General features: G+C 41.4%; 1 protein-coding gene across 1 annotated transcript; it reads right to left on the reverse strand.

Annotated features, from left to right (window-relative positions):
• Positions 1-8,494: 8,494 nt before the first annotated feature.
• Positions 8,495-11,449, reverse strand: sox4a (SRY-box transcription factor 4a). The gene has a single exon (XM_072447709.1). The coding sequence runs from the start codon at positions 11,373-11,375 to the stop codon at positions 10,302-10,304; it is 1,074 nt and encodes a 357-aa protein (XP_072303810.1). The 5' UTR covers positions 11,376-11,449; the 3' UTR covers positions 8,495-10,301.
• Between the last annotated feature and the right edge of the window lie 493 nt (positions 11,450-11,942).

The raw sequence follows: 11,942 nt of genomic DNA on the forward strand, positions 1-11,942 counted from the left end.
AAGAGCGTTTTCCTTGAAACGCCATTCTTTTGATCCATTATAACTGTAGAAATTGTAATGGTTTCAGAATGTTGGCTCATTAAAACGTTGGGCACTGTCAGGGGTGAAAAGTATTGGGTAATTGTACTTTTTTAGTGGATTTTTAAACATGTATGTGCACTGTAATTGAGTATAATTAAGTATATGTATATTGTAGCCATATCATTTTAATTCGGCCCGATGCACACTGTTAAAATTGTGTTAGAAAGTAGTAATAGCGCCTTAATGAGTTCAGACTTATGGCTTTATTAAGTATTGTGAATTTGTCTGTATCCCTTTTATTTAGATGATAATTCTCAAATGGTGCCAACGTGGCTCGGGATTGAAAGTCAAAAAAGTGACACTGTTATTGATCAAATTTGTCTCGTTTTTGGCAGCAAATGTCCCTAGAGACACATTCGCCAAAACAACGTTAAAAAGTGCAACCGAAAGTGCAGTGGAACAGCCTGACAAACCGCTTTAGTTTAGATTTATTTCAGTTTTTTTTCCAACTAAAAGCAGTTTAGTGACGGTAGACATTGCTCTGTCACAGATTCGGTACATCACCTGGCACGACGGCAAGGGAAAAGTCATAATACCTTTTTCAGTTTTGTATCAGAAATAAGACCCAATTTACAACCATGTCCGGATGAGAAAGTTACACGCATTTGTCTAACTGTACTTTTTGCACATCCGTTAACAGCCGCGCTCTGCCTTCATCCCGAGCCGCTGCGTGCATATAAAATCCCCCCAGTCCCCCTTAATTTGCCAGGAGGGAGTCGCCGCGCATGTAACCTGTTCAAAAGTGTGTTTATATTGATTCAATGCTGCTTTTATTTCTGGCGCTACCTGTATAATATTCCATATCATTCCCATAATATTCCCGCTGGGAGTGCAGCCTTATCAGCCCAGCCGTGATCATTTCTCACTTTATATTTATCTGCTGCCTATTACCACAGGATTCATGGCTCTTTGATGTGCACTTTGGAAGTCTATGGAGTAACACTATGGGCACGGAGAGAATCAAATCACTTCAATAACCTTTCATTTGAGGGATAGGGGGCAGTAGAACAAAGGAAGACTTACTTTTCCCCGCTTTTATCTCAACCTTGTTTGGTGCATTAGTTTAGATTAGACTCATAGTCAGAAGTCTTTAAAGGTGCACCATGCTACTTTTCTGCCACCTGCATTGTTTCCATGGCGACTTGTTCTCAAAGTACCACTAAAGATAATACTAAAGATAAGATAAATGTTTCATGAGTAACACCAGATTTAAATGATTTCAACAAAATATCTAAATGTGATTTATTTATTTTTTTGGACAAACATTGTAATTACATTTGCAATTTACGTCGTTTATTGTTGGATTCTGTTCAAAGAATGTCTGGGAGCTTTAGCATTTGAACGAAGACTGAAATATGCTCTGCAAGAACAAAGACTTGATTCAAATGAAAAAATGTATAAATAGTTTAATAAGAATGATTCAGGTTTAGTAAATCCTTGGATTAACCCCATTTTCCAATCCCAAACCCTTAATTACGTAGTTATAAACCTGAATCTTCATAAACCATTTGTTGATAATTAATTAAGTCTTTGTTCATGCTTTATTAAGGCTAATTAAGGTTTAGTTATTATAAAGTTGCATACAGGAATCACATGCATTTCAGAAAATGTTTGTAGCGGTGTAAACAACAGGGTTAGCGCGTTTGTTGTTGTTTGTAAAGAACTTCAATAATTACAGTCTTTGTATTTATTCTAATTGGGCTTAATAAGACATAAACAGGACTTAACCACTGCAAAAGAACTTCTAAACAAAGACTAACCCCAAAGGAGGACAAACATGTGGATTGAAATGGACTCAACATGGCATTATAAGTCAGATCTGTGGAGAGGCAAGCCCGCTCACAGTATGAATGTAAGTTTATGAAGCTACAGATAGATACTTGTAATTAAATACATGCAAGATAGATACATTTGGTGACATACTGTGCAACAATAACATCTACACGGAGACGAGCAGGTAGAGGTCGCCAGGAAAAGTTACATAGAGGAAACTAAACCTCTAAACTAAATATCTTAAGACCAAAATTATACAAAAACGATTGATTGAAAACCATTAACTTTAATTCCAGGGCTGCTTTTTGCTCAGCTCCGCATGCGGTATTTTGTGGAGTGCGTAGATTTTAGTTATTGAGCGCAATCAAAGCAAATTACAATCATATGAATATTTTAAGGCAGTAAAATCATTTTTAAAACTCTAACAAAGAAAGCTTTATGTCCAGAGCCCTCTTTCAAAACTGCCCAGTATTTCAAACATTTCAATAACAATTTACAACATAAAAAGTAGGAATGAGGTAAAGTTTGACATGAAATACTTTTTTGTTGCATTTAGTGGGTGAGAGTTCTTCCAAGAAAGTGAAAGAGAAGTAACCTTGCATAGTCTATATACAAAGTACTTTTATGGTAAATGTGTTTCTAAAGCGGTTCTTGGCTGAGGGCCCTTGACTTGTGTCCTAAAATGCTCCAAAATCAAGGCCAGAACCACTTGATCTGGAAAGAGTCGTTCTTTTTGCAGACAGTTTGCACAAAGATACAAAATACATGTTTAAATAGTAGTTTTATGTCATTAATTTTTGCCACGGTGAGTTCACATTCCATTACACAGATTGTCACGCAGCCAGTTGTAAATGTACTGTGTATTTGTCTCCATACAATACATGATGTTACTGTTAATGCTGACCACAAATACCTTCATAATTATGTATGATAAAAATGATTTGCGCTTGTTTTGTTTTTTCTTTTGTGTGAATTTGACTCAAAAACGTAATTTCACTGAATATTTATTGGATTAGATGAATTGTATGTGAGATACCACACGATCGACTCTGTGACTCAAAGAACCGTTGTAGTAAATGCTAATTTTATTTTCTGTTCTCTACGTCTTACTTATGGTAATGTCATGAACAAAAGATTGATTGTCTCTTTTAAAGCTGCATTATCTGTCTTTTCTCTTGCAAATCCATTGTGCACTGTCTACATTTAATTATAAAACCTTTATTTGATCAAAAACTTAAAAAAAACAACTTAAAAAGCTTAAAGTTGATGACACTTTGGTATGAGAGCTGATAGGCTGTGCAGGGGTGGTCCACTTCGCTTCACTTTTCTGTCTGAAAAAGCAGTTTTAAAGCTGTGCATGTGACCAAAAACCATGCACGTGAATACCAAAAGGTTTGTGAGACCTCTAAACTCATTAGAAATATTTAAATACTCTCTCCTCTCATGGTTAGAAAAACAAGATACTTTAGCTTTAAAAGTTCAGTAATTGTAGTTGATAAAAATGTTGCTGTTGTTTTTTTTTTAACGTAAAACATTTCATTTTTTATTGCTTACATTGCATTTTCAGCTAAGCGTCAAAAACTCCTCGCGCCGCAATGTCAACACTTGCGAGTTTGAAAGGAAAAATGTGATTACTTTGAATAGTTTGACAGAAAAATCTACTTTGGCTCCGGCCGTTGCTGTTGCAAACCCAATCACTTCTTGTCAAAGCTTGTGGGACTTTTATCGCTTTCAACAGTTTTATACACTTTGGGGTCAATACACTTCACAATAACTACGGCAGGAACTAAAGGCCCGACCTAATCCAGTCATGGGAAATCAACAGCATGTTCGGGAGTTTTCGAAGATTGAATCAAAAAGTTCCAAACTTAGTTGAATTCAATGAACCAGTGACTTTGTTTTCGCTGAATGTTAATGTGTAAACTTGAGACGTCGGCGTGGATAGACTGCGGGTTTGTGAAATATGTTGGATTCTTATTCGATATAATGTCATGTTTGATTTCGAGGCACGCCACTAGTATGATATGTTAGCACTGCGCTGACACGAGTGTGGAGAAATCGAGTGTTCAGGCGACTCTTGCGAAAGGCTCTGGTGAGGAAATGAAACAAAGATTTAAAAAGTGTGCTGTGCTTCTCTTCAGAGACAGATGCTAATACGATACGCTCAAATGTAGCAGGAAAAGTAGATCCCTTCCGTAAGATTTCTGTTTGCAAAGTAGTTTACGTGCTTGAAAATGGTTGAGAGAATCTGATTGTGAAATGAAGGAAAAGTTTAAATACGCAATACATTCAATTAACAATTTTGCCATTATTCTGTTATTGAACCATTATAACGTGGACGTGTTTTATTATAAAGCCTCAAAACCTCGTCCAGATGACTAGAAATCTTTAATTAAATACTATATTATTCTCTGTCCATATAACAGCTGTAAATACGAGTGTTGCTGTTTTTATAAGTTTTATAAGAGCTTTTCAATTAAGAGTGTTTTTTTTTTAAGTTTTTTACAAGTTATCTGTTCTTTATTATTGACTTCTGTACCTACTTTGTGTTGCAACACTGGAATTTCCCCATTGTGGGACAAATAAAGGCTTATCTTATCTTATCTTATCTACTATAATAAGCCATTTTAATGTTTCAGTAGAGTTAGAAGTGGATATTGCAGGAGTTCCGTCTCAAATAGAATCATCAGGATGGTTTTCCACAAAAAAAGTTCTAAACTGTGTAAATTGTGCACAGGGAATATGTACAACCTCAAATGCACAACTGTATTCTAAATATGCCTTGTATGTAACTGCATGACTCCATTTCTATACAATATCAACATGTTCTTTGCGTTTTCAGTGTTAATAAACATAATAAAACAAAAAGTGAAAGTACTGCAGTGGTGAAAGAAGTAAGTAAAAGTACAAATACATGTGCAAAAATAACTCAAGTAAAAGGATCACATAAAAAATCAATGCAAAAGTATTGAAGTACCCGCTCGAAGTACCCGTAAGTATTTTAGAAAGTGACTGAATCGATTCCTTAATATTTCGTATCATTCCTTTTGTTTGCTCAATGATGAGACCTGAACTCAAAACCTTTTGGAAGAATGTGACAATGAATGTGCTAAAAAAAAAAAAAAGAAAGAAAGAAAGAAAGAAAGAAAATCTCAGCCATTGCAGCAGGTGCGGAAAAAGTACAGTACTTTGTTACTTTCTACTGCTGAAGTACTGATAGTGCAAAGCAACTCAAATAGTATTATCAACACTGGAAGTATAAAGACTTCATTTTTACTTTATTCAAGATGTTCCTTTATTACTTATGCACAAATACTTCCAGCACGTCTCATTGAACATCACTTAACTATCCAAATGACAACCAACAAACCAACAAACAAACAAACAAACCACACATCCCTCTTTTTCCCCATCTCTGTACACTTATTACACTTCTCCCAGAATGCAGCGGGCCCCACACAGCACAATCATGCACACATTAACATGATTGTAAACACTTTCTGGTTAAATGGCTGTTCCGTCCATCCGTGAAGGTCAAGTCTAGGCCTCTTTCCCTCTTTCCCTCCCTCTCTCTCTCCCCCCCGAGCCCCCCCACCGTCGAGGCGCGTGTGTTTTTTCACATATGTGTCACTATGTGGGTCAAGCGTGCGAACATGCGTGTTCCTTTTCATCTCCCACAATCCCCCACGGACGACAGCGCCTGATTGGCCGCAGACGGGGCACACCTCGCACCCCGTTTCCTGTCTGTGCGCCATGTGGGGAAAAGCGTACGTACGTCTGTAAGTCGGGATGGGCGTGCTAAATGAGCGTACCTTATCCGTCTAATTACCGACGGCTGCGAGATGTTGTCCGTGGCGGAGGAGGCGAACCTTTTCCCCCCGTCTGACACAGAAATTCAAATAATTACGGACGTCTCTAGTGGAATACGGCTAATAAATTGATACGCGCTAAATACCGTACCGTTGGGGAGGCCAGGCGTTATGTGTTGTGAGATTTTGTCAGATGGAACAGACACATGAACGCATCCACGAGGAATTAATTGGATTTAGGGAGCGGTCTTTTGCTCTGGGACAGGCCCGAGAGCAAACCCCCCCCGGTTTCGCTGCGTTTTTGAAGCACACACCCACTACTTTTTTTTTTTTCTATCCAGTCATGCCTTGCAGAAATGTCTGATGGGCCTTTCCCTCCCGCTGCTCCCCCCTGCACCCGGCCCTTGGGGACCAGCGTGCTCCCTGTGCTTTTCTTTCTTTTTCTTTTTCTTTTTTTTGGAAGAAAATAGCAAAAAGAAAAAGGAGGGGGAGTTTTGGTGCTTCTGCTTGTGCCAGATAATAGGATAAGCAGGTAAATCTAGTAATAGAATCATCTAAAAAGGCTATAGAGCTGCAGTGATTAATTAACTAATCGTTGACTAGTCGATATACAAATAATTGTGGTCATATTTGTGTAATCAGACTCTAAAGACATTTTTATAACAAAGACAGTGGCCATATTAAATCAAAATGTAAAAACAAATCACCATATTTCATCTTTATTTGGTTGATGACATATTTACAAAGTCTCGACGTACAAAGGAAATAAATGTTTTACTAGGAAAAACGACAATTCGACTATTAAACTAAACAGCTGTAGCTTAAAGTCCATGATTATGTGATTATAAACTCATCAATAACCATGAGATTTGTCTAAAGTATTTATTTAGTACAGCTGCTGGGATAGGATAAGATATTTCATTTTTTACCCCATTTCAGTTAAACCGAAGTGATTGCACTGCATATGGGACTCACTTGTATAACTGTTATTTTTTTATGTGTAATTATCTCTTTGCTTGTTATTTGCGTTGTGTATTTTAAAGGTGGATTTGGAGCATTCACCACCAGCTTTTCTCTAAGAAGACACCAGAAATGTTCTTGCCTTCATTTAGGTGTTGTTATTGCTTAAAAAGTGGACGGCGGAGTTGCCTCTACACAGATCTGACTTGGTGGCGTTGAAGGCCATAACATTTCCTTGCACAAAGCATTCCTCCCAGAAAAGCAACACAGTGCAGCTTTAAAATGGACCCTGAATCTGAATAAAGTCGAAAATTAAATCTAACACGTGTGATTTGCTCCAGTTGCCACATGAGCACAGTTCTGATCACGTTCAGGTGCTCAATGAATGAATTTGAAGCAGATTAATATAAAGAAAGAAAGAAAATTCAGAGTTAATTTGATGAAACAGACATCTCTCTGTTGAAAATATGTTTTTGTTCAGTTTTTGATGCCATCTCTGCATCTCTGAGGCATTTGCTTAAGAAGGGATTGAATAATATTTGTTTTGCACTGAAATGCTGTAGATTCAGCTTTTGAAAACACTGCAAGAAAAATTGTAAATTGACAGCGTGTGACCTGTTTTTGCTCTTTTAACACACACCATTTACAAATCGTACTATATGACGTTTTATATCCTTTTTGATCGTTAGAATCTTAAACCGACTGTGTTTTCAGTAGAAATTGGGTCTTTTTCTACACCACGCCGCATGTTTCCCAAATCCTGCTTAAAATCACACAAAACATTACACAAAATCATTACGTTGTGACTCATTTTCTCTCGTCTACACCCGGTCTGTCCCTCAGCCCCACACATGCTTATAGTCCTCTCCCCTGGTAGATCTCTAGCCATGCTCTGCTGCCACACCCCCCTCTCTCTCTCCCTCTCACTCTCTCCTCTCTTGGATACAGTGTTTCCATGGCAGCCACGTTTTCTGCACGTGGAAAATCACACCGAGTTTAAGAAAAGAAAAAAAAAAAAATGGAGGCAGTGAGGCAGACCACTCCCATCGATTCTCCGCATGCATGGCCCGGCATCGATCCAGTCTGCACCTACAGCAAACACGTCTTCACAAGGCAAACACCTGAGTCTGCGGCGGGACACGAAGCACGGCCCACAAGTGGATTTGTGATCAGGAACGTAATGATATTATACTTTTAGATGGGCTGATCGATACTGCTGTTTAAAGTGTCATAGACGGCTCGGTGGCCTCAGAACCAGACGTGTTAGACAAGCAAACGCTCCCCGAATGCCTGTGTATGTATGTACGTATGTATGTAATGTAAATATAAATGTGTTCTGTGAAATGAAGGTGTGATACTTTGAGGTCAAATCGATAATATATTATCAATTTGTGTCATAATATCTCAAGTGTTTTTCTGCCCTGCTTTTTTTTTTAAAATAAATGCAATCCTGACTGCAAGTAACACTTCAGCTTATGGTATTAGGATATATTTTAATACTATTCTACTTTATAAATAAGAGTACAACTTTATTTTTAATCAAAGAGAGAATGTACTAAGCTCGTCTTCAACACTTTTACTCTATGAGGTAGTAATTAATGTAGTACAAGTCCTACTAAGATCATATTTGGATAAGCGTGTGCACTTTTGAGTACTTTTAAGGAAAACCACTTCATTCATTGCTGAAGATGATTGATGCAAAAAAAATGAAATGTTATTTGTATTTTTACTTTATTTTTGCTGTTACTGCTAATAGTACCATGCGAACTTTGACTGGAAAGGTATGCATCTGCTGTTGAGTAAAGGAGGAACAGAATACCCAATTAGCAGTGAGTGTTCAAGGTTCAAAAGGAAGAAAGAGAAATACAACATTTAGTACTTTTCAGTTCCAGCTGATTTTATTTCCTTCTTGGAAGAAAAGAAAAACAAATAAAAAACTGAACAACAATCTGTACAGAGGTCTGAGAGGCAGTGATTGACCCAAACATTGGCTGGTTTTAGAGCAATAAACATCAACAAAATGATATTGGCATGATTTGACAAAACATGTTCATACACAGCATATTGCACAAATGAGAAACAAAAAAAACAAAATAGGACGAGAGAAAAAGATGGTCTGAGGGGACTTTTTTCAAAATAAAAAAGTAGTAGAAGAGGAAACTCATGGACCACAATCATCTTTAACTTGTCCAAAGATGGCTGTCCTAGTGCCTGTCGTTGATCATACATAAAACACACAATCTTTGCTTATAGTACAGTCAGTTTACATAAATATCTTCATGTTATTATTCTTTTAAAAATCTTAAACACAACAGCTATAGCTACATATACCTGAATCTGAAATACAAATGCTATTTGCCATGCCATAATATAGGAAAACAATTAGCCTGCTATACTTAACCAACAGGTACAGAAAGGTTAAATACTATTTTTTGATGCAATTTGCGCAATAACAGATGAAGCACTTCATACACCTCCCTCCCTCCAAGTCTAGGCAAAGTGGAATGAGTGTGAACGTCATCCAGTGGTTTTGAAATAAAACTTATCTTGATAAAAAAACAAACTAAAACAAAAAAAAAGCACACAGAGGTATTAGCTCTATCCAGGAAAAGAAAACAGTGACTCTCTGGGGTCTGCGCAAATAGTGGCCACTCAGACGCGTCGGCCTCTGTTTATTGGCTGGTGAAAGATGGAGTCACTGCGCCGTTAAGAAGCATGTGGGTAACTACTGTAAACACTGTGTGAGGTCAGATTGTGCCAAACAAACCCCGCTCTCTGCGACACCAATGTAGAGCCAATGCCTACCCACTCGCTGGAAACCCCCGCTCCAATAGATTTTGTACAAAAATACAAGTAGAAAATCATGACACACTCAACATCTCCGAAAAAGTGAGAGACATTTTTGAATTAAATAAGATACACTTCTAGCCCTTCCTTCCTCCTGCACTGGATACAGACAGGTGTATGTGCACAAACACAAACGAGACCTGTACGAGAACAATACTTCTATGTATAAAAAGGTTTGGCCGGTATAAATACATCAATATAAAAAAGAAACGCCGTCTGACACAGAGGAACTACAAAGTTGAAGCACGAGGCAGAAAGGATGCGCGTCAGGGGGAGGGGGAGCATTGGTCCTGAATTGTGCACTGAGTGTTTCAAAAGATTCAGAAATACAAGGGCTTCTGAAGTTTGGAATCAGTCTAAAAGTCCTGCCGTTGAAAGAGAAGCTGGTGATAGTGAATTGTGTCCTGTTATATGGTCACACAAACGCGTAGAAGTTACGCAGCAATGAACATTTACAAACAAAATCCTCCCGTTATCATGCGTGTTGTCTGGAGGAAAAAAAACACCTGAAGAGCAACTTGATGGTCAATGTGAATTGCCTATACCATTTGAAAACAACGTGACTTACTCTGCTCCGAGCCAAATGTAACATCAAAGTTCATCATAAAAAGTTCACCGCGGGTTGCGTCTCACTGCGCTCTGCTGCTCTACATTCACAAATGCAAACTAAGCATTTAGTTCTCTCCCTCTCACGTCTGTCTGCTCCGCGCGTGCCCGTCTGTCCATGAGTGCGGGCGCGTGCGGGCGCGTGCGGGCGCGTACCGTCTCCTCCGCTGCTCCCTTTTTTATCATTTAGTGAACAAAAAGCGGACCCCTGTCTCTGCCTAAGTGTCAGTAGGTGAACACCAGGTTGGAGATGGTGGACTCCAGCCAGTCTCCTGAGATCAGCTCGCTCACTTCGGGGGTGCAGTAGTCGGGGAAGTCAAAGTGAGAGCCGGCCCCGCACTCCCCGAAGCTCCAGTCCAAGTCCCGGTCCAGCTCCGCGTCCGAGAAGCCCCCCACGCCGCCCGCGCCGCCGCCGCCGCCCCCCGCGGACATGGCCTCGAACGCGCCCGGGCTGGGACTGATCTCCAGCCGCTCGTCCTCGAACTCCTCGTCCGACGATGACACGGAGGAGGACGAGTGCGAGGCGGACGGCGTGGGGGAGGAGGCGCGCGCGTACCTGGAGGGGGAGGCGGACGAGGAGTTGCTCGCCGCCGGGCTGTGCTCCTCGTAAAGGCTGAAGGGGTCGCTGGACTCCGCCGAGCTGCTCAGGGTCGGGCTGGCAGGGACCCCCGCCGCCGACGGGCTCAGCTCCGCGCTGCGTCTCGCCTTGTCCGGGATCTGCCGGGCGCCGGACGCGGACCGGGACTTAAAGAGGGACTGGTGGTCGCCGGGAGACGCGTAGTCCAGGCTCAGCTGCTTCTGCTTGCTGTGCGCTCTGCTCGTGGCCGACGATGACGCTTTGGACGCCGGGCTCCTCTTGCTCGCGCCGGCTTTCCGCTCCCCGCTCTTCTCCGGTTTGCTGCCGCCCGACTTGACCTTCTTCCTGGGCCGGTACTTGTAGTCGGGGTAGTCGGCCATGTGTTTGAGCCGTAGCCGCTCCGCCTCGCGGATGAACGGGATCTTGTCCGTGTCTTTGAGCAGCTTCCACCGCTTGCCCAGCCGCTTGGAGATCTCCGCGTTGTGCATGTCCGGCGACTGCTCCATAATCTTCCTCCTCTCGATCTGGGACCAGACCATAAACGCGTTCATGGGCCGCTTGATGTGTCCCGTCGGCGTCTTGCACCACGCCAAGTCCCCGCCGCTCCTGCTGTCCGCGGAGGAGGGGGACTCCGGGGTGGGAGACGAGTCCATCTCCAGGTCCATGTCCCCGGTGTCCGTGGAGTCCCTGTCGCTGTCTGCGTGGCTCATGTGCTGCACCATGGTGGGAAAAGGAACCAGAAACAACAACAAAACAAACAAAAAAAGTTCAGAGTTTGTTCAGTTAGGCTCAGTTCAGTCTCTGTTTGGGGGGGGAAAAAGTTGCTTCTTCTTCTTCTTCTTGTTTGTCCAAAAAGGCAATACAAAAAAAGCAAATGTAATCCGCGCGCGTGTCGGTCTCTCAGCTGCCGGTGGGGCTGAACTCTTTCCCGGGAACTTTTCGCAGTCGCCGCTGTGGGTCCCTCAAATGAACCTGGCTCTGTGCGCGTGAGGAACCATGTGGTTGTATGGAGCTGCTGCGTTTTCTCATAGTCTCCCTGTTTCCCGTGCGCTTTGCTGATATTACTGTAAACACAACAACGGCGACCTCCGGCATTTATAGCCTCCCCGCCAGCCGCGCGCGCCAATCCGCTGCTGTCTCCATCCCGGATTTCCACCCCGGACACGCCCCGCGCCGCTCCCATTGGTCGAATAAAAAAGTGGTAATAATAATAATAATGTGCAATGAGGATCGCTGTGTCTGACCTCATTCCTGTCAGACTCCAATGGAAGAAACTTGCACGTTTAAAG

This window comes from Eucyclogobius newberryi, unplaced genomic scaffold, assembly GCF_026437365.1.
Source record: "Eucyclogobius newberryi isolate DKJ021-1_F unplaced genomic scaffold, fEucNew1.0.hap1 SCAF_16, whole genome shotgun sequence".
NCBI lineage: Eukaryota > Metazoa > Chordata > Actinopteri > Gobiiformes > Gobiidae > Eucyclogobius > Eucyclogobius newberryi.

Coding starts and splice junctions, on each gene's coding strand:
- sox4a (XM_072447709.1), bottom strand. CDS start 11,375: ATGGTGCAGCACATGAGCCACGCAGACAGCGACAGGGACTCCACGGAC.